The sequence below is a fragment of the Triturus cristatus genome, chromosome 2_2 (assembly GCF_964204655.1).
Source record: "Triturus cristatus chromosome 2_2, aTriCri1.1, whole genome shotgun sequence".
Classification (NCBI taxonomy): Eukaryota; Metazoa; Chordata; class Amphibia; order Caudata; family Salamandridae; genus Triturus; species Triturus cristatus.
In genome coordinates this window covers 1,260,403,140-1,260,425,406 of record NC_140582.1, presented here as the reverse complement: position 1 = coordinate 1,260,425,406, position 22,267 = coordinate 1,260,403,140, and the positions used below count along the sequence as shown (strand labels likewise).

Below are 22,267 nucleotides of genomic sequence, written 5' to 3'. Positions count from 1 at the left end.
TGAACATCAGACGTTCCCCCACTCTGCACACCTTCAGGAAGAGCCTCAAGACCTGGCTCTTTGGCTGATTTGGTGCTGCACGCCCCCCCCAGAACCTTGAGGCGCTCACAAATCCCTGATTAATTGATTGCTATATGTTGTGCACTGACAACCAGGCATTGACTATACAGACCAACGAGTACCCCAGAGGTGACTGAGGGGGCTGCCATCTATGAGGATTAATGGAGCATGGACCACTCTAAATCCATTCTCCTAACAAGAGCATACATTCCACTGACCATGCCACAGCAGGCAGTCACTCAATTTATGGGGAGAAGCCAACACCCCACTCTGCCTCCGAGGCCATCCTGCAAGCAGCTCTTGCAAATCACCCTCACCTGCCAGGATCATTACTAGCTCTCCCTGCCGGCAGGTATCACCTTCAGGATACTCTCTGCAAGGCCCTCCACACCACTACACTGCTCACCTAGCTGAGAAACCTTTCCTTTTAGACCGAGCCCACTGCAGGTAGTGTGGCCTTCTCCTCCTAAGGGCCCAGCTCTGAAATAATTCTACCTTTCAAATGGGGAAGATCTTTGTTTGACCCATTTTCTATTTGACCACCAATCCAACTTCAGCTTGTTATCTGTCTGTTTGTATAGGTTCTGGTAGCTTGCACTGCCTAATGAATGTCTGCTCTGTAATATTGGTATTACACTGTACGTCTGACACCACCAGCCACCTGTAATAGGAAAATGGCATAGCCAGTCTACAGTAACACATCACATTGCCTTCTGTTAGGACTGATAGACACAGAAACGCAGGTCACTGAGCACATAGGTAGAGAGTAAACAAAATTAGAGACCCGTTTTTATTAACTTAATTTCCTCTAAATGCAGATTCATTATTTGTTTATAATGAAGTGTTTATTCATTGCAACTGTTTAAAGAATACAAATTCCACATTCATTTCTGCATTCAGATCCTTTTTATTAGAGGGATGGAGACCGTGGATTTAACATGTGGTTGTGTGGAAGAGATAGAAGGAACACATTACATCCATTACCACACATAAGGACAGAGTTTTCTCAGAGCTAACATGATAAAGGAAGTCAGCCTTCGGCCTTGTTCTACTATTTTCTAACAGAAATCCACACAGACTAACAAGGTCCTCCTTACATACCGCAGGGGGTCACTTATCACCTAAATTCCACTTATCCTCAAGTGACATCCCCAAACACTTATAAACACACTTAATTATATTTATGTCTTTAGCCTTTACCTATTCTGAAAGCTAGCACACCTCCTGATGCATTGTTTGTTCTGTGTAGAACGCTCTGCAGCCAATGTCTGCACTATAAACCACCCCAAAGATACACAAGCCTTAAGCACAACATAAGGACTTGCTCCAACTAGAAATACTTTCCTCATTGCTTTCGATCCAGCTATTGTCAATCCATAACAACCAACAAAGAGAGCCAGAGGGAGGCAATGGGAGGCAAAGAGAGTCAAACAGAGTCAGAGAAGGCAATGGTACTCAAAGAGAGGCAGAGAGAGGCAAGGACAGTCAGAGGGAGACAGAGGGACACAATGGGAGGCTAGGCGAATCAAAGAGAGCCAGAGGAAGGCAAGGAGAGTCAAAACGAGCCTGAGGGAGGCAAAGGGAGTTACAGAGAGTCAGAGAGAGGCAATGGGAGGCAAAGGGTTTCACAGTGAGTCAGAGGGATGCGTGGAGAAATCAAAGAGAGCCAGAGAGAATCAAAGAGAGTCAGAAGGAGGCAAGGAGAGTCAAAGAGAGCCAGAGGATGCAAAGGGTGGAAAAGAGAGTCAGGGAGGAAAACAACCTCATAAGGAGGGAAAGGAAGGCTAGGAGATTCAAAGAGAGTCAGAGGAGGCAAAGTGAGTCAAAAAGAGCAAGAGAGAGCTAAGGAGAGTCAGAGACAGCAAGAGGGAGTAAAAGAAAGTCAGAAGGAGGCAAGGAGAGTGAAAAAGAGCCAGAGGGAGGCAAAGGGAGGAAAAGAGAGTCAGGAAGGTAAAGAAACTCAGAAGGAGGGAATAAAAGGCTAGGAGAGTCAAAGAGAGCCAGAGGAGGCAATAGGAGTCAAGGAGAGGCAGAGGGAGACAAGGAGAGTCAAACAGAGTCAGAGGGAGGCAAGTAGAGTCAAACAGAGTGAGGGAAGCAAAGATCCCCTGAAGGAGGGAAAGGGATGCAAACAGAAGCAGAGGGGGCACGGAGAGGCAAAGAGAGCCAAATGAGGCAAAGGAAGTCAAGGAGAGTCAGCGAGAGCAAAAGGGATTAAAAAAGAGTCAGAAAGAGGCAAAGAGAGGAAAAGAGAGTCAGGAAGATAAAGAAACTCTGAAGAGGGGAAGGAAGGCTTGGATAGTCAAAGGGAGCCAGATGAGGCAAGAAGAGCAGGCAGAGTCAGAGGGAGACAAGAGTCAGTTGGAGGCAAAGGGAGTCATAGAGCGTCAGAGGGAGTCAAGGAGAGTCACAGAGAGCCAGAGAGAGTCACAGAGAGTCATGAAGAGGCAAAGAGAGTCAGAAGGGAGACTAGGAGAGTCCAAGAGAGTCAGCGGGAGACAAAGAGCCTCAGAGGGAGGCAAGGAGAGTCAGAGGGAGACAGAGAAAGTCAGAGGAAGGCAAGGAAAGTCAAAGAGAGAAGAGGGAGGCAAAGAGAGCCAGAGGACGCAAAAAGAGTTAGACGGGAAGCAAGGAGAGTAAAAGTGAGCCAGAGGGAAGCAAAGAGAGTCAGAGGGAAGCACAGAGGGATGTATGATGTTACAACGCATGCTTTTACAACGCATGCTGTTACAACAAATTTTTTACAACGCAAATGCTGTGACAATGCAAGTCTTTACAACGCAAGTCTTTACATCGACTTGCAGTAGATGGCGTGCTAACATTAAAAAAGGGTAATTTACTATTCTAACTCCAGTCCACGTTGCAGTAGGGAAGGTGTTTGGATAGTAAACTACACTATTTTTAATGTTAGCACGCCATCTAGTGCAAGTCGATGTAAAGACTTGCGTTGTAATGGCATGCGTTGTCACAGCATTTGCGTTGTTACAGTTTCGTTGTAATGGCAGTGCGTTGTAAAAGTTGCGTTGTAATGGTTGTTCCCCAGCACAGAGAGTAGGAGGGAGGTGCAGGGATGCATCAAACATGTTTATATTTCTACTTGGTATTGAAGCAGCTCCTTTAAAATGTATTGCATCACCATCCCAGTAATATTGCCAAATTATTATCAGCTGTATTAGGCAGATATATTTCTACAAGCCTATCTCCTAATTGCTAATTCAGTGTTATAGTTGATTTGCTGTAAACACACACACAAGGAAATACTTTCTCAGTGAAGGTGATGGTGTATGTGTAGAGGTGCTGCTGAGTCTCAGCATCATAAAATGAGAGAAGCCCCTCCTCATAGTCCAGGTAAAGCCCAAACTTTCTTATTGTCTTCCTTACTTTCTCTGTTAGTGGTGGACTTGGCTCCACATTCCAAAGATACCCAAAATGTGCTAAGTACCAGATATCATTACCAGGAGTCAATATGTCACGGGTGTTTTTTTTTGTAGCAGACGAGAGAGCGATTCCGAAAGACATGGAGAATATATTAAAGAGCCCTCTGGGTATTCTTGGAGGCAGGGTTACCTCCCAGTAGTGAAGTCCTGACGTGAAGCTCTGTGATGTCAGTACGCATTGGGAATGTAGAAATCTCTTATCATTGATAGTAACTTTGTTTGGCGTATCACGCCCGGTGACACTCTTTCTATCTGCAGAGATGCCGAGGTAAGAGTGTGCTGTCTCTGGATCAAAGGAGAGAGACTCTAGAAAGAGAAGAAGGGGGTTAAACAGTCTTGAATTTGAACTTTACAAGCACCACCAGCAGACAAGTAGACACAAACGCATAAACACTGCAGATACATAAATTGGAGGGTTCACTAACTGTAATCCTCCCACCCGGAGAGAAGTGAAGACTTTTGAACTTTGAGATGCACATGTGCTGAAGACCACTGTGGAGCTCCTTTTGAGGGGGCTCCCTCTCTTCTAGCTTCACCTATTCACCAAGAGACTGGGTGGGAATTTTGATACAGCCAGAACTTTCCTCCCCACTCAAACCACTCTTTGTGGTATCTACCTCAGTGTCAATATATCTCTCTGGAAGTGACATGGTGTTTGTTTTAGATGAGGACCATCCTCATTGCTGCTTTAAGAGGCTTGTTGAATGGACCAATCTTAGCTTGGTCTCTGAAGGCTACCTTCATGAAGAGTCCACTTCTGTGATTTATCAACTACATCACTAAACATGTAATACTCATCCATTGCACTCGATAACAACATCTATTTATTAACAGTTATAAGAAACAAGCACAAAAGCATTAAGCATTACATATTGGACTGGCAGACAAATATATGTAAAAATATCAAGAAATCCATGATGTACAACATTTGAATTTACAGGGTCAACAGTAGGGTTGGGTGTAACTCGTGTAATTGCCTCTAGCCTAATTAGATATAATTACCAGGACATTACATGTAATTATGGGGAGGATTATTAGAAATTGGGTTGTTGGTTGACTATAGTATGAACCTTAATCAAACAGAAACCACACTCCTAGTCAGGTTAAGTGTCGGGCAAAGCCTAAATTAACTGTGCTCACCGTCTGGTAGCTTGGCACACATCAATCAGGCTTAACTTAGAGGCAGAGTGTAAAGTATTTGTGCAACACTTTAAACAGTAAAAAAGAGAAAGCACCACACAAAAAGATTCTTCTGACTTTAATAAATTAAAGAAGTCCAAAACGACTTGAAGTATTAATTTTTAAAGGTTTTAAGTAAAAATAGTGCAAGAAGAGTAAAGCTCTAAAATAAGATATCTGGTCATGTCGGACCAGGACTAAGGGTGGGCGTAGTTCGCGAAGAAGCGCTTCGCGAAGCTACGCAAAGTGAAGTTCGCACTACGCGAGCTACGCGTAGCACTTCGCGAACTGCGTAGTAACATGTTCGCACTGTGCAAGATGTTGTTTTCAATGATTGCACAGAGCGGACAAGCAACCGGCACTGTGCAATCATTGAAAATGGCATCTTGCACAGTGCGAGCTGTAGTTTTCTGCTGCTCGAGTAGATTTTTACTCGAGCTGCAGCTTTCTCAACGCGAACTGGTAGTTTCTCATCACGAGCGGTCGCGAGCATACGCGACCCCTCGCAATGAGAAACCTGACCTCCTCGCGTTGGGAATCTCGCCGGGAGGTTTATTTTCCATGCTCGCGATCGCGAACAAGGAAAAAGTCTCGCCAGGATGTCATTTTGCTTGCTCGCGGTCGTCAACTTGACGTTGAGGACCGCGAGCAAGCAAAAAATGACCGCAGCACTACGCAACACTACGCTACGCTACGCGTGTACGCGTGTTCGCACTGTGCTACGTGCAGTTCGCGTAGTGCGAAGTAGCGCGAAGTAGCGCGAACTTCGCAAACTACGCGAGCGTAGCGTAGTGCTTCGCCCAAGCCTAACCAGGACAAAGTCAAAAGTTCAGGCCGACCAAAACGGAGCGCAGACTGGATACAAGGTCCCAGTTTGGTCCACTGAACAAAAATACCTTAATCCTAGGTTGCGGAACGTTGTGTGGATTTAAGTTGAAAAATGCGTTGAGTACCCTGTCAGTGGGTTTTGCAAGGCAAAGACCAGTGTCAAGGATATGTGGAGCAATCAAGGCAATGTGTCAGCTCCGGTGAGAGGGAAAGCTCCAATACAGAGATTTATCACTGTCATCAAGGCTGCCGTTGATGGGAATATGAAGACCCTGCAGCGGGAAGAGCCTTGTGCAGTGCGTCAGGTCCAATCCATGCAGTAGTGATGCTGTGTGGGTTCCTATCCATGCGGTAGCGGGGATGCATCAGATCCGATCCCCACAACTCAGCGATGCGTTGGTTCAGCAAGGAATGCGCCTGTTCAGCTGGAGCAAACACCTGAGGCCCACTTCCAAGAGTCCAGGACTAGGGTGGCTCCACTTGGCAGGGTAGGCTCACAGATGGCAGAGTTCAGGTGTAGAGGCGGGGTGGTTGGAAGTCTTTTATGTCCCTGAGACGTCAGATCAGGAGGCCAGCCAGCTAGCTCTTGGAGTTACTCTGGGTTCAAGTGATGCAGTTCCAGTCCCCCCAACACGGCAAGATGATTGCAGGCTGAAGGGCAACACAACATAGAAGGAGTTCAGCAGAACAACAGTTCAGCAGACTGGCAGTTCTTCAGCAGTTCTTTTTCTTGGCAGAGTCTTCACATGTCCAAAAGTGTACTGAAGTGGCGGTTTCAGAGGTCCAGTACTTATACCCAGCAAAGCCTTTGAAGTGGCAGAGACTTCAAATACATGCCCTTGAGGTGCGCAGAGACCCTGCCCTTCCTGCCCTGGTTCCAGAAACAATACAAGGGGGAATGCAGAACTTTGTGTGGGGACAGAACACCGCCTATTTAAGTTTAAGTAAGACTGGGCCCAGTTCCTCCCTCCTATCCTGCCTTGATGGCCCATCAAGTCACACCTAAGCTCCCATTGTGTGTGGCAGTCTAGAGGGAATATACAAAGCCCAACTGTCACTCACTTCAGACATGTGGTCAAAAACAGGCAATAGACTCCACATTTCTAAAAGTAGCCTTTTCAGCATGGCAATTTAAAATCATAAGCTGTGATTTTAAATTGTGATTATAGAGCCACCAGATTTGGGATTTGTATCTCTTCCTAATTGGAAATTACACTTATAAAATATAATGTGGTAATTCTAATATTATCCTATGGGAGATATAAGCCTTGCTGTAGTGAAACATTACTTTGAGAGTTTTTCACTACCAGAACATGTAAAACTTAAAAGTACATCAGAATAGAATAGAATAGAAGTATGTCATACTGTAGGATGAACTCTACAAAGTCAGCATCTTCGAATTTTGAACTTAAGCCGTTCACGTTCCATGAGCAGATCTTGCAACCCTGAGCTTTTTTGGAATCCTTGTGCACTTTTGTTCATGCAGGTCCATGGTTTATGATTAAGGCGATCACCTGCGAGTTGTCCTCGGGTTTGGCAGCTTCGGAGTGTGGTATTGTGATTGTGATTTTCCTAATTGTTTGGCCATTGCCTTTCATTGCACTGAACTCATCGGGGCCTTTTGCTTCTTTTAGGACGCCCACTGTTCGGTTGGGCTGTTTTAATGGGCTTGGGTAGCGGAGATGCTACGCCTTATTTTGCTCAATACCCCATTTAGAAAAGGACTCCCTATGCCGCCAGATCTGTTCTACAAAGGAGTGATCTGTGCAGGGCGCTGTTGTGATTTCTAGACCAGTTCGACAGGGATTGGATTTGAACTCGATTCTTTCCAGATCACTAGATTTGCTGTGGCTAATGGCTGGGAGGGCTTCAAGTAGTCTTAATATTGAGCTCCCCTCGAGATGTAATGTGGAACTAGCTCCATCTTTTTATGGCATGTTCTGGGAAAATCAGTATGTTGTTTAGCTCGGTCACTTGGAGTCTCTATTAATGCCTCGGTGGGCTCTGAGTACTGTATACTGTAGGGCTGAGTTTGGGTGGTATTGTGCTCCGTTTTTTTGAGTGCTTTGGAGGTTTGTGGCAGATTTGACCTCTGTGCCTCCCAGGGGGTGTGCTCTTGTCTTGACTTCTTTATTGTTGCACCTCTCCTCAGAGACAGCTAGCCTGTTGATGTCAGCCTACTGTGGGCTGAGTTTGCTAGCTAATCTTCAATTTACCCCAGGGGGTTATTACGATGTTTGTTTTTTGGGAGACCTGGGTGGTTAATTTGTTTGGTTCCCGCCCTTCCAAAGGATTTAATATGCTGTATATTCCTTGTTGGTGAGGCTACACTTTTTTGTTGTTTGGGGCTTCTTGAGGCGGCAGCCTCTTTTGTGAGTGAAATGGAGTGGTACATAATACAGACAGCATTCCTGATACTTTGTTCAAAGTTATCTTTCCCAATTTTTTTGTCAGTGCGACGGTGCGTTTGACTCTTGTTTGTTTGATTAACTTTTTCTTGCTTTCCTCAGGCATTTTCTTTCCCTCTTCATGAGGGAAGTTATCGAGTGTGTCTGTTTGGGGCTCACATCTGCCATCAGTTGTGGATAGTGGTGGTTGAGTGACTCGTCTGGTGCTCCTGCTTGAGAACGGTCGCTCAGTTGCTCAGGCTCCCTTGAGGCATCAAAAATGGGTGAGATTGCACGCTCAGAACCCTTGTATGTCTCAGAAAACACTAACAGGATTAAGGGCAGGGGTCGGCACTTTAACGAACATATCGGCAGTCACCCTCCTGGCCAATCAAGCCATCGCCAAATCAAACGTCCTCTATGCCTGCTTTGTAAGCCTCAAAGTAGCCTTTGATAAAGTGCCCAGATCCAAGCTAGGGGCGAAAATGAAATCTTGGGGAGTTTCTACAACATTATTAGAGGCAATCATCAATCTTTACTCACAAACATGGGTCCAAATAAAAAAATTGGACGGGCGAAGTCTAACTAATAAAATTTCAAACATCAACAGCTTAAAACAGGTGTGCTTTCTGGCTCTCTGTTTATTCAACATCTACACAGCTGACTTAGAGAACAACCTTCGTTCATCACCAGGAGACCTTCCAAAATTGGGCAACGTCCCAATAGTAAGGTGCCGATTCCGATCCTGGAGAAACCGGGTACGAACCGTCGGATGGAGCATTTTCTCCGTCCGACTCGTACCCGGTAAGTAAACATTACAAAGTACGATCCGTACGGAAACACTATTTCTGTACGAATCGTACAAAACACCGACCGACGAAAAAATACAGACAAATGTGATACGGGACAGCGCCAACGTGACGTCCGGACGCATTCGGGCTGCGTTTCACGAACCAGGAAGTACGATCCGTACCGACGTCACCCCGCACGGATTATATTTTCTGGCAGCCAAAAACTGCCAGGAAAGCAGGACGACGCTCACAAGGAGCACCTGTATGCGATGGACAGCCATGGACCCAAACCTACGTGTCATCCCGGCCCTCATAGCAGTCCACCTGCTCTACAGGAACCGACGCAGACGCCGCAGAAGGTCAGAACAACACCCAGGGGCAAAGGGGGGGGGCAGGGGCAGGTGACATAACCCCCACCCAAGTCACAAATCACACATTCCCTGGACATACCTGACCTCCAGGGCCTGGTCACTTCGAGGTGGTGGGGGCGTGTCCACCAACGCCTGAGTCCGCCACAACGGTAGTGGATGTTGACGCGAACAATTCTGGTACGTACCGTACCCACTCCTTAAGAGCGTGGCTACGGGTCATACCACGCCCACCCCTACGTCACCCCAACAATGGCGGTACGGCCCGTACCCACGTTCTAAAGGCCTGGGTATAGACCGTTCCAGCATTGTTGGGGTGACGTAGGGGTACGCTTGGTACGACCCGTACCCACGCTCCTAAGGCGTGGGTACGAGCTGTACCCCTACATCACCTCAACAATGGCGGTACGGCCCGTACCCACGTTCTGAAGGCCTGGGTACGGTGCGTACCCCTACGGCACCCCAACAATGGGGGTACGCACCGTACCCATGTTCCAAAGGCATGGGTACGGGCCGTACCCAGGCCTGCAGAGCGTGGGTACGGGTCGTACCACGCCTACCCCTAGGGCACCAGTATAACATTGAAACATGGCTACATGCCACGAATGATGTCATAGTGCCTGGTGCAGCATCTGAACAGTATATTGGGGGGGGTTGATGCCCAGGTGAGCAGTGTACTGCACCAAGGGTGCAGGCGGGTGGGTGGGTGTCGTGCTACAATCCACAACAGTGGACAGAGACATAGGGGTGGATGCCCATCACTCCCAGCAGTGCCCAGACATAGGAGGTGTGGGTGCCTATCACTCCCAGCAGTGCCCAGACATAGGAGGGGTGGGTGCAGAGTCCCCCTGAAGGACTGGGTTATTCTAAGACCCAGCGGTGCCATGGGACAACACCTGAAACCTTCGTGGGTTACCTGTTCTGGCGTACAAAACACAGAGACACGGGACACTTCCAGCGACGTCAGAGATCAGCGTTTATTTACTGCAGGGATACAGAAATCACAAGAAGTACACAACGTGTAGGTTCTCGGAGACTGCTTCAAATTGCAAAAGTGGATCGCTCCTTTTATACACGTTTTTGCCATTGCACAGTATGGCGAACAAAGGTTACAACTCAGTTCCCACAATAAACTTCAAAAGGGCCGTGTTCATGTTTCAGGAGGCCGGAACATAATTATAGCAGCATTGCCGGTTCCCAACTGTAAAAACATATCTACCCCGCAATAAAACACATTCCATTCTGACCGTAAACACATTAGGAGAGAGGACAAGAACAGATGCAAAGAAAGGACAAGGATGCACAACAGGTTAAAGAAGAGTGTCGGGAGTAATAAAGGAAACTTGATGGCAGGATCAAAGACCTCGTGTCCAATGCATGCATGACTGAAACAATAGGCTAGCACGGCAAGATGAGTCCCGAGCGGGGCCATCTGCCTTCGACGTGTCATTTCCCTTATCGTAAAAGTCACCCTCAAAGAAACACTTGTCCCTCATGTAAGCTTGGGAGTCCCAGGGTCACGAAGCGGGCAACGTCCGTTCGCTGGCTACTTGAGGGCAAGAAACAAAATGGATGTTGTATCTAAAATGGAACCCGAGGGTTCGGATGAACAAACCCAAAAATGAGACGAACCATACGTGGTTGCGTAGCGAAACTGCGTACACCCACTATACTCGTCATTTGCGGTTCGTAGACACCAAACTCATCCATATTCGTCACCACTCAAAAAGTGTCGTTCCGTCTCACACGGAACCTCAGACGCTCCTTTTGCCCTCAGGTAGGCAAGCACTAGTCAAGATCGGAATCGATTTCAATATTCATCAGATCGTTCACCTGCTGCTGGAACATCATTCTGCTCCTCAATGTCTCCTTGGTAACAGATGGCCGTCTTATACACGTTGTAGCACAAAGGCCACATAAGGCAGGACCACACTGTACACAAAGACAACACGTGAATAGAAACGTTACAACAACCCCTACGATCATCAGAATTTTCCAACCCCAAGTGGATATCAAACCCCAAAACCATCCTAGAAGTGTCCAATTACCTTCGTCTACATGTATGGACTCGGAAATCTTGTGCAACTTTGAGATGGCTTGGTAGACAGTTGGAGCATTGTCAGGAATGAAAATGCAACAGCTCGAATGGATAACTTTACACACACCACCTCTATCTGCGAGAACGACGTCTAGAACCATCCGGTTCTGCAACGTCATGAGTCTATCCGCCTGAAGTTCAGCTGTTAAGTTACCAAGGGCACTCGCGGTAATATTAGCAGTCGACTCGACTACACGGGTCAACTGTCTTAGGTTCCTACTATTAACCATAGGTCCCCAAAACGGCAGGAAACCCTTAAAGAAATCTCCTGCTTCTTGACCGGCAGTATCCTCTTTGCTAATAACGCCTCTCACAACTCTAGTCTTGTGATAGTCTGAGGCAACTGTAAAAGTCGGTGGTAAAAGATTCGCAATATAACAGGTACCCGAAAAATCACGGGGTAACCATGTATATGCGCGTTCATAACATATGAAATAAGTGCCCTTAGCAGTCAGGAAAACAGGGGAGGAGAGCATCGGTAGGACATACGTGTCAGTACAAGCACTGTTCCCAAGTTGTGCTCTCGGATTTCGACCCAAACCTTTCAAGCAGAAATTACCGAGGTGTGGTACAATCCATATTGGGGACGAGCTCTTAAGCTGTCTATCACCCACTGAAACACTATACTCAGCCTCACTCAGATCCTTATAGGCTTGCACCTCTTCATCTGGGATAAGCGATGCATCAAAAACATCTCTATCTAAATCCGCTATCGCTATCGCCAAAGACTTGTGGTATGGACCAGGACCAAAATTAACAGAGCGTGGCTCTCGACTGGTGTAGGAATCTAGTGCACTACGAAACATAGTTTGGAATGCTCGAGCGGGACCCTGGGAGCTGTAAGGAAAGACCAAATACGGAATACCCCTATCCATGGTATGTGGCATTAACCCACACACCCAACAGTTGGTAGTATTCATCACCAACTGATGCTGATGTAGGAGTTGAACGAAGGAGTTATTCATAAATTCCGCACGTTCGTGTTGAGGCAAAGGATGAAAAGAATGTGGGGAAACAGTGGTGATGGAGCTTAGTTTAGGAGAAAGGGTAGGTGAAACAGAAGGCAATAACAACTGTATTCCAAAATACACTCCACCCACCAATAGCATAGATACAGTCAGAAACAGTAGGAATACCTGAAACCGAAAACATTTTGTTCGTACAATCCTATATATTTCTGATCTCTGCGCCGACATCCTTTCTACTTCCAACAGCTTAGAGAATGCCATCCTCTACAAACCGTCCATGACGTACTTGACGCACTTCGTTCTGAGTAGCGATTATCAATCCCCAGGAGTTCCCAGGAATCGACAAAAGTAACTGACCTAGCGTCAGAAACCTGCTAAACAGAAAGGAGTACCCGCACGGCCCTACGGTAACCCGGATGGTAGGTTTTCCTCAAAACGTTCAGTTTTAATACAAATCTCTTTAGCAGTGAAAAACACATAAAAACTCAAAAAGAAAGGATGTAATTGTCCATAATGCTCATAGCACCGGAAAAGGAGGAAAAAAACAAATATACGACTTAATTTTTATTAGTCCTTGAACGAAGAAAGTATCGACTTCTTCCAGGTCGAGTTTGCTCTATAAACAATTGTTCAGCTGGCGCAATAGTGTTCGATAAAGTGAACAATGAGTTGGACCTTGGGTTCTCTGCTACTGATGACTCCACAAGTGGGTTTGGCAGTGACAGATCATCTCCTACAGGTTGAGCGTCACTAAACGGCACAAAGTTTAAAGGAGTCTCAGTTTCCGTTGCCGCAATCCCAGTTCTCACCCAACCGTCTGTTGGTGAGGGGATCGGTACCTTTTTCGTGTGGCCGGCGTAAATCCAGTTCTTCCGGCCCTCCAATCGAACCGCAGTCCTCGTTGTCAACAAGACTTGAAAGGGTCCTACGAATCTTGGCTCCAAGTTACGTTTCCGACCAAAATTTCGGGTAACGACCCAATCGCCTGGCCGGAGCTGATGTCCAGGACCCTCTGTCTGCGCCGGTAGAGCTTCAAAGACCTGTTGATGGATCAACCGTAGTTTAGTGGTCAAATCATGAAGGTAATCAATTAGCATTGGATACTCAAGACTATCAAAGGCCTTAGGTCTCGGGACTCCCCAAATGTTCGCAGGGCGGCCGAACACAATCTCATATGGGCTAAGCCCTACTCGAGAGTGTACAGTCGCCCTGGTTGATAGGAGAGCCAGAGGCAAGGCATCAGGCCATGATAGACCAGTGGAAGCTTGTATTTTTGCAAGTTTCAGTTTCAGGGTACCATTGTACCCTTCAACCAAACCCGCTACCTGAGGATGATTAGCGCTATGGAATTTTTGACGGATTCCAAGGCCCTTACACACACTCTGCATCACACTTCCTACAAACTCACTTCCATTATCCGACCACACGATCCGTGGCATTCCATACCTAGGAAAGTATTCCTTCAGCAGGATTTTCGCTGTGGACAGGGCAGTATTATCCTTAAGAGGATAGGCCTCAATCCATCTAGAGAACGGGCAAACCACAACCAAAACATACTTCAGGTTATTGCATCTCTCCATATGGATAAAGTCCAGTTGGATCACCTCAAAGGGACAAACAGGGGGAGCAAAATGGCCAGGTGGAGTGGGGGTGCCCTTGCCAGGATTGTACATCAAACACACCATGCAATTCTTAACCACTCTCTCAGCACACTTAGTAATACCCTCATTCTTCCATACAGGGGACAAGAACTTACATATCCCTTTTGCACTAATATGTGACAACCCATGAGCCATCGTCACGACAGCTAATACGTACGCATCTGGTAACATCCACCTCTGACGTTCCGTCAAGTCAACCCAACATCCATGCATATCCAACCTTCCTGTACTTTCTTTCCACTTGATCTTTTCAGCTTCAGTTGCCTCGTTTTGAACTGCTTTCACACTCTCAACAGTGTCTTCACACATACCAGTTTCCGTCGGCCATCTCACTGAACTTGTCACGTACATTCGAGTTGTAAGATTCTTAGCCGTTTCCTTAGCAATCTCATCCGCAAATGCATTACCACGACCAACATCATCCGTCACTTTCCGATGTGCACTACATTTAACAATCGCCACTTGTTTAGGCAATGTAAGTGCATCCAAAAGATCATTCACGAGCTGCCCGTGTTGGATCTTCGTCCCATGCGATGTCATAAATCCTCTTTCTCTCCAAAGTCTTCCAAAACTGTGCGCAACCCCGAATGCGTACTGACTGTCGGTAAACACATTCACTCTCTTTCCCTTAGACAAGACACATGCCCTTGTCAATGCAATCAACTCTGCCGCTTGTGCTGAATTCTGATTCAATCTCGCAGTTTCCACAACCGTGCTCAACGTCACTACAGCATACGCAGTCGTCACATCGCCATTCGGCAATTTAAAGCAAGAACCATCAACATACAAAGTACCATCAGGGTCTGCCAAAGCAGTGTTTTTCAGGTCCACACGACCCTTTGTTTCTTCCTCAGTTCGTAAATAACAATCATGTGGTGGTACATCATCTGATTCCGTATTACTGGGCAACAATGTCGCCGGATTCAGTACATTACAACGCTTGATCTGTATATGACTTGCCAAAAGGGTCAGCTCGTACCCAGACAACCTTGCACTCGTCATATGTTGAGTTTTTGTACGATTCAGAAGAGTATCAACTGCATGCGGAAACCATCACTATGAGCATATTATCCATGACAAGACCTGCGGATTGTTGAATAGACGCCGCAGCTGCCGCCGTCACCCTCAAGCAACTCTGCAACGCTCTAGCTACCGGGTCTAAAGTCGAGGAAAAATATGCACATGGGCGCTGCTTGTCACCAAATTGTTGCGTTAAAACACTCAACGCACAACCTTCCCTCTCGTGGACGTATAGTGTAAATGGCTTGCTGTAATCAGGAGTACCTAACACAGGAGCCGAACACAACGCATCACGAAGTTCAGAAAAACTTTTCTGACATTCCTCCGTCCATGGCAAAGGAGTCGAAACATACTTGCACGTAAGAGCTATCAATGGCTTTGCTAACAGTGAAAAATTTGGAATCCACTGTCTACAGTATGACGTGATACCTAAAAAGGCACGCACGTCTCTCTGAGTCGTCGGCACAGTCATTCGGGCAATTGCTGCGATTCTTTCAGGGGTCAACTTCCTTCCCGCCTTTGACAATAAGTGACCTAGATAGGTAACTTCTTGACAACAATATTGCAATTTAGAAGGTGACACCTTGTGGTGTAAGTCACATAGATGCTGCAACAGTGCCACAGTAGCAGTCTTGCAAATTTGTTCAGTGTCTGCAGCTACCAACAGATCGTCAACATACTGAATCAAGGCCACACCAGCTGGCAGCACGAATGCATCAAGTTGGCTCTTGAGAGCTTGGCTGTAGATTGATGGGCTCTCACAGTAGCCTTGAGGTGCACGTTTGAACCGGAAGCTACGACCACCTAATGAAAAACCAAACAAATCTCGACTTTCCTCAGCAATTGGAATGCTAAAGAACGCATTCTTCAGATCAATGACCGAGAACCATGATGCAGAGGCTGGAATCAGAGTCAGTAAAGCTGTAATGTTCGGCACCACAGGAAACTGCGGGACAACAATTTTATTTACCTCCCGTAAGTCAATAACTAGACGGTACACAGGGGGCTTGGAGGGATCTGTTCGCTTCAGAATAGGCAACACAGGACTATTACACACGTTACCTCGTGTCTCCTCAATAACATCTTTATCGATCAAATCATAGATGATCGCTAATAGTGCCCATTCACCATCAAGGGAGATACGATACTGGGGTATGCGCGGTAATCGCGCATCAACTTTCAATTGAACAACATAAGGTGGTATTTCCAGCAGGCCCACATCATTGGGACCTGTCGCCCACAAAGAAGCCGGAAGAGAACTCAATTCCGGTGGGAGCTTGTCGATCGATAGATACATAGGGGAAATCACTCTCTGACCCAATGTAAGCTCCACTCCCGTAGGAGAGCAGTACAAAGTCGCATGTAATCTTTTCAACAAATCCAAGCCCAAAAGATTCTCACCACAACCAGTAGTCAAAATCAAAGGAGCTTCTAACTCATGAGACCCAATCGTAAGGGGCAAGGGGCTAGAAACCGGATTGCTAACGGGGGCGCCAGAGAATCCAACGGAAACATTCGTTAAGCCAGACAAAGGCGCGCCAGGGAGTTTTGAACGCATGATGGAACTTTTTGCTGCACCAGTGTCCAACAGAAAAGGCTCAACGAAGCCCAATGTGGCAACTGCGACATAAGGCCCTCTCTGATCTACCGGAACTGATACTTCTCCCTTCCTTTGTCTATGGCCGTCCTAGTAGATACCGTCCGTATCAACATCGCGCTCGACATAATAGTCGTCCACATGATACTGCGCAGATCTACCAGACGAGAGATAGCGTCGATCGAAACAATTCTGCGAGTCTGACGAAGTCGCAAAACGCTCAGACTGAGTCTGAGTAACACCGCGACCTCTACCACGTGAAGCTTGTTGAGGACCACTACGACCTCCTCGAGCCGACACACCGTTGTTCCTATCACGTAGAACTGGGCAATTAAACTTCAAATGGCCCTCCCCTCGACAATATGCACATTGATTATACCCCAACACAAAGCGAGGTGCGGGAGAGTCATTGCGCACCTGTGATCTGGGAAACTGCGATTGTGAGCGATTTGGCTATTGCGAGTCATTGAAATTTGAGCGCGGAGGATACGCTTGCTGCAATAAGACCTTAGTTTTAAGATCCTTCGTTTTCTTATCTGCACGTTCACTTTCTTCCTTTTCTCTGTTTTCATAATATTGGGCCGTAGCCAATATTTGAGCAGTGGTATAAACAGCCCACGAACTCTCAGAATTCTTCAACTTGTTGCTGAGTTCGGGCAACAAGTTCGACACAAATTTATCAACGAACAACCGCTGACCACCCTCCGAACTCATGTCCTGACCACTATGATCAACAAATGCTTCCTCAAATCTCGTAAAGAAATCGGAGACACTCTCATCCCTCTTTTGCTTACACACGGACAATTTGTCCCAATTGACGCGCATTGCTGGCATAAGCGTTTTCATAAGAGTAATTATCCTCTGGGGCAAATCCACAATAAGCTGTTCAGGTTTAGCCCCACCAACTTGCTGGGCGTCTGCCGCCGTAAGGGCAGCCCAGTCACCGCCTAACTCAGCCGCGTGGTTCTCGTGACGAATTTTCGCCCAAATCGGCTGAGGCACTACATTGCCAAACAACATGTCGATATCAGCAAGACTCATAACAGTAGCATCCACTAGTTGGGACAACTCCTTATAATAACCTGCAGGATTTTTACGAGGATCGGGCAAAGTTTGCTTCACCTGCAAAACTTCCGATCGCTTCCAAGGGAGGTGTATCCACACTCTCTGAAAACGTCCTGGGACAGCAGGATTAGCATTAGGATCACCTGGCATCCACACTGGGGGAACTTCTCGCATAGGATATTGACCAGGTTTTGCCATCCACTCTTCGGTCTCGTCTTTAAACAACGCTCGAGGTTGCACTGTACATCGAAAGGATAACAGACGTTCTAGAGCAGCTCGAACCTTATCACCTACAATCACACCAGTTGTAAATTGATGCTGGAGCTCAGAAACCTCAGACGGTACATTGTCGACCACATTGTCGACCACATCATGATCCCATTCTTCCCTCAACGATTTACACATTTCCTCAAACACGAATCGTTGTGTGGGCGCATTAAACTGGGAAAATGTTTCAAACACTATACGCGAAGTGTACTTAACAGGATTACGAATCCATTTACATGCCATTTTTACCAAGGATTCACGTTCCCTACCATCAGGAAGCTGGCTGCGCCTCTGAGCAACATCAGAAAGAGTCGATCCAAGTATTGGCCCAAAAAGCGGAGAATAAAGAGTAGCAACAGCATTCAGGAGACGGCTACGAACAGAAGGAGAAGAAGAAGAAGGCACAGGAGCAACAACAGTAGGAGTGGAAACAGTAGAGGTGGACGCGGCACCAGGAGTAGCGGGAACGACAGGCTGAGGAGGGGCTGGGAAATGCGCAGTAGGAAGAGAAGCCGGTAAAGGAGGATGGACAATTTGCGGCACAAGAGGATTCGGGAGAGCGGGAGGAACGACGGGCTGACCAGCAGCCGCCAAAACAGCAGGTTGAGGAATAGGAAGAATCATAGGACCCACAGTATCTGGAGCATATGGAGGTGGTGATTTCAACAAATAAGATAGGAGCGAATCTTCTATCACTTCTTCTCCCGTCTTATCAGCATTAGACGGCAACACCGGGTAACACTTATCCACCGCCATATGATGAAGTCGAGCACTAACTTCCTGCTCTTTCTCATCTTTGTCTCGCTGATACTGTTCAGCATTTCGCATCACCGTAATGACACCTTCTCTCTTATTTTTCTTACTCTGTTTGATTTCTTTCTGCTTGGCCTCTTTACGCCATAACCGGAAGGAATCAAACATGGCTGGCCTAGCCTTCTTTTTAAACAGTTTAGCTTCCAAATTATCTAAAACGGCAGTTTCGAAACTACCATGTGATGGCCAACTAAGAACACCATCATTTTTAGTATAACGGACCCAATATGCGTTATATACGATAGGACCCACGCCATGGCGACTATAGAGCTCATAAATTGGAGTTCCAACCGGAGGTATCGGACATGAATCCTCCAGCCGGGAATCCATTCTGCAACATTTAAGAAACCCAAACAAAGTACTACGGCCAGGCATCGTGCACACTAACCGAGTTTACAAACTTCAAGGGCTATCGAATTATGATGTCCTCGCACAAAAATGCGAGACCCTCGGTTTTGGCAATTGCAATCGTCAAATAAAACCCAACAACTAAGAACCACAAATGCTATGGAACCATGCGAACAACAAAGGAACACTGGGAGCGACCCACAAATACTTAACTGAAAGAGCAATGGCGTCACCAGGAAGGCCCGTCTATCGTCTTGCCGTACAAAGGACTACGCCAGGCGCCAAAACAGGTCGACAGGCAGGGCATCAGTCCGTCGCAGCCGTCAGGAGGCGGGGATCTTCGCGGGAAAAGATGTCGGGCCACTTATTTCGACAACTGGATCGATGAAGCGGGGTGCACCTTCCCTCGGAGATTTCACACGAAGTTCCTCACGATCGTCGGGCTTTGGACCGGTACCGCTGATGTCGCCCAACGTTGGGCGCCAACTGAAGGACTGGGTTATTCTAAGACTCAGCGGTGCCAGGGGACAACACCTGAAACCTTCGTGGGTTACCTGTTCTGGCGTACAAAACACAGAGACACGGGACACTTCTAGCGACGTCAGAGATCAGCGTTTATTTACTGCAGGGATACAGAAATCACAAGAAGTACACAATGCGTAGGTTCTCGGAGACTGCTTCAAATTGCAAAAGTGGATCGCTCCTTTTATACACGTTTTTGCCATTGCACAGTATGGCGAACAAAGGTTACAACTCAGTTCCCACAATAAACTTCAAAAGAGTCGTGTTCATGTTTCAGGAGGCCAGAACATAATTACAGCAGCATTGCCGGTTCCCAACTGTAAAAAACATATCTACCCCGCAATAAAACACATTCCATTCTGACCGTAAACACATTAGGAGAGAGGACAAGAACAGATGCAAAGAAAGGACAAGGATGCACAACAGGTTAAAGAAGAGTGTCGGGAGTAATAAAGGAAACTTGATGGCAGGATCAAAGACCTCGTGTCCAATGCATGCATGACTGAAACAATAGGCTAGCACGGCAAGATGAGTCCCGAGCGGGGCCATCTGCCTTCGACGTGTCATTTCCCTTATCGTAAAAGTCACCCTCAAAGAAACACGTGTCCCTCATGTAAGCTTGGGAGTCCCAGGGTCACGAAGCGGCAACGTCCGTTCGCTGGCTACTTGAGGGCAAGAAACAAAATGGATGTTGTATCTAAAATGGAACCCGAGGGTTCGGATGAACAAACCCAAAAATGAGACGAACCATACGTGGTTGCGTAGCGAAACTGCGTACACCCACTATACTCGTCATTTGCGGTTCGTAGACACCAAACTCATCCATATTCGTCACCACTCAAAAAGTGTCGTTCCGTCTCACACGGAACCTCACCCCCAGCAGTGCCCAGACATAAGAGGGGTGGGTGCAGAGTCCTCCTAGCAGTGCCCAGACATAGGAGGGGTGGGTGCAGAGTCCTCCCAGCAGTGCCCAGACATAGGAGGTGTGGGTGCCTATCACTCCCAGCAGTGCCCAGACATAGGAGGGGTGGGTGCCTATCACTCCCAGCAGTGCCCAGACATAGGAGGGGTGGGTGCAGAGTCCTCCCAGCAGTGCCCAGATATAGGAGGTGTGGGTGCCTATCACTCCCAGCAGTGCCCAGATATAGGAGGGGTGGGTGCAGAGTCCTCCCAGCAGTGCCCAGACATAGGAGGGGTGGGTGCAGAGTCCTCCCAGCAGTGCCCAGACATAGGAGGGGTGGGTGCCTATCACTCCCAGCAGTGCCCAGACATAGGAGGTGTGTGTGCCTATCACTCCCAGCAGTGCCAATACATAGGAGGGATGGGTGCAGAGTCCTCCCAGCAGTGCCCAGACATAAGAGGGGTGGGTGCAGAGTCCCCCAGCAGTGCCCAGACATAAGAGGGGTGGGTGCAGAGTCCTCCCAGCAGTGCCCAGACATAGGAGGGGTGGGTGCCTATCACTCCCAGCAGTGCCCAGACATAGGAGGTGTGGGTGCCTATCACTCCCAGCAGTGCCCAGACATAGGCGGGGTGGGTGCAGAGTCCTCCCAGCAGTGCCCAGACATAGGATGTGTGGGTGCAGAGTCCTCCCAGCAGTGCCCAGTCATAGGAGGGGTGGGTGCAGAGTCCTCCCAGCAGTGCCCAGACATAGGAGGGGTGGGTGCCTATCACTCCCAGCAGTGCTCAGACATAGGAGGGGCGGGTGCCTATCACTCCCAGCAGTGCCCAGACATAGGAGGGGTGGGTGCAGAGTCCTCCCAGCAGTGTCCAGACATAGGAGGGGTGGGTGCAGAGTCCCCCCCAGCAGTGCCCAGACATGAGAGGGGTGGGTGCAGAGTCCTCCCAGATGTGCCCAGACATAGGAGGGGTGGGTGCCTATCACTCCCAGCAGTGCCCAGACAGAGGAGGGGTGGGTGCAGAGTCCTCCCAGCAGTGCCCAGACATAGGAGGTGTGGGTGCCTATCACTCCCAGCAGTGCCCAGACATAGGAGGGGTGGGTGCAGAGTCCCCCCAGCAGTGCCCAGACATAAGAGGGGTGGGTGCAGGGTCCTCCCAGCAGTGCCCAGACATAGGAGGGGTGGGTGCCTATCACTCCCAGCAGTGCCCAGACATAAGAGGGGTGGGTGCAGAGTCCCCCCAGCAGTGGCCAGACATAGGAGGGGTGGGAGCCTATCACTTCCAGCAGTGCCCAGACATAGGAGGTGTGGGCGCCTATCACTCCAAGCAGTGGCCAGACATAGGAGGGGTGGGTGCCTATCACTCCCAGCAGTGCCCATGGAAAGAAAAGGGTGGAGTACCCACAGATACAATGCCCACAATTGTCAGTCAGGTGCTCAAAGACCCTGCAGAACACACAATCCATGTGTGAGAGGCTGGGAGTACACACATGCATAGTGCGGAAAAGGGAACATGTCCACATGAAGTCGTGTCAATATACTCCATACACAAGTACAGTGACCACCAAGGATGCCAGAAATGATGCAGGTGGAGACATTTCCCAGCATGCATGGCCAAAGTTGAAGGGGTACGTCACACACCCAGCAAATGTAGACACAGCTCAGCACAACATTTTGAAAACACCCTGCAGGGAATATGTCAGGGTCCACAGAGGAAGAAACACACCTAGGGACAATGGCACCATGCAGTAACAGCTTACATGAACAAAGATTGTTAGCAAATACCTTGTGATGGCACACAGATACCAGGGTCCACCCCGTGACCAGCACACTACTACATTTCCCAGACACCTAACACATTATCACCACCCCAAATCATGGAGCAGCACCACCAACAGCAATACCAGAAAAGCAGTAGTGTTCAAAGGAAAAAAAACATTGCTTTATTCAGCATGAAAAAAT

The 22,267-nt window shown here is 47.8% G+C and overlaps 1 protein-coding gene across 1 annotated transcript in view; it reads right to left on the bottom strand.

Annotated features, from left to right (window-relative positions):
- Nucleotides 1-3,113: 3,113 nt before the first annotated feature.
- LOC146863552 (CD5 antigen-like) overlaps nucleotides 3,114-22,267 on the bottom strand; it is a 1,073,239-nt gene continuing 1,054,085 nt past the window's right edge. Inside the window, exon 7 of the mRNA XM_085643018.1 lies at nucleotides 3,114-3,803. Coding sequence (XP_085499144.1) covers nucleotides 3,271-3,803 — 533 coding nt within the window. The 3' untranslated portion in view covers nucleotides 3,114-3,270. The remainder of the gene's footprint in view (nucleotides 3,804-22,267) is intronic.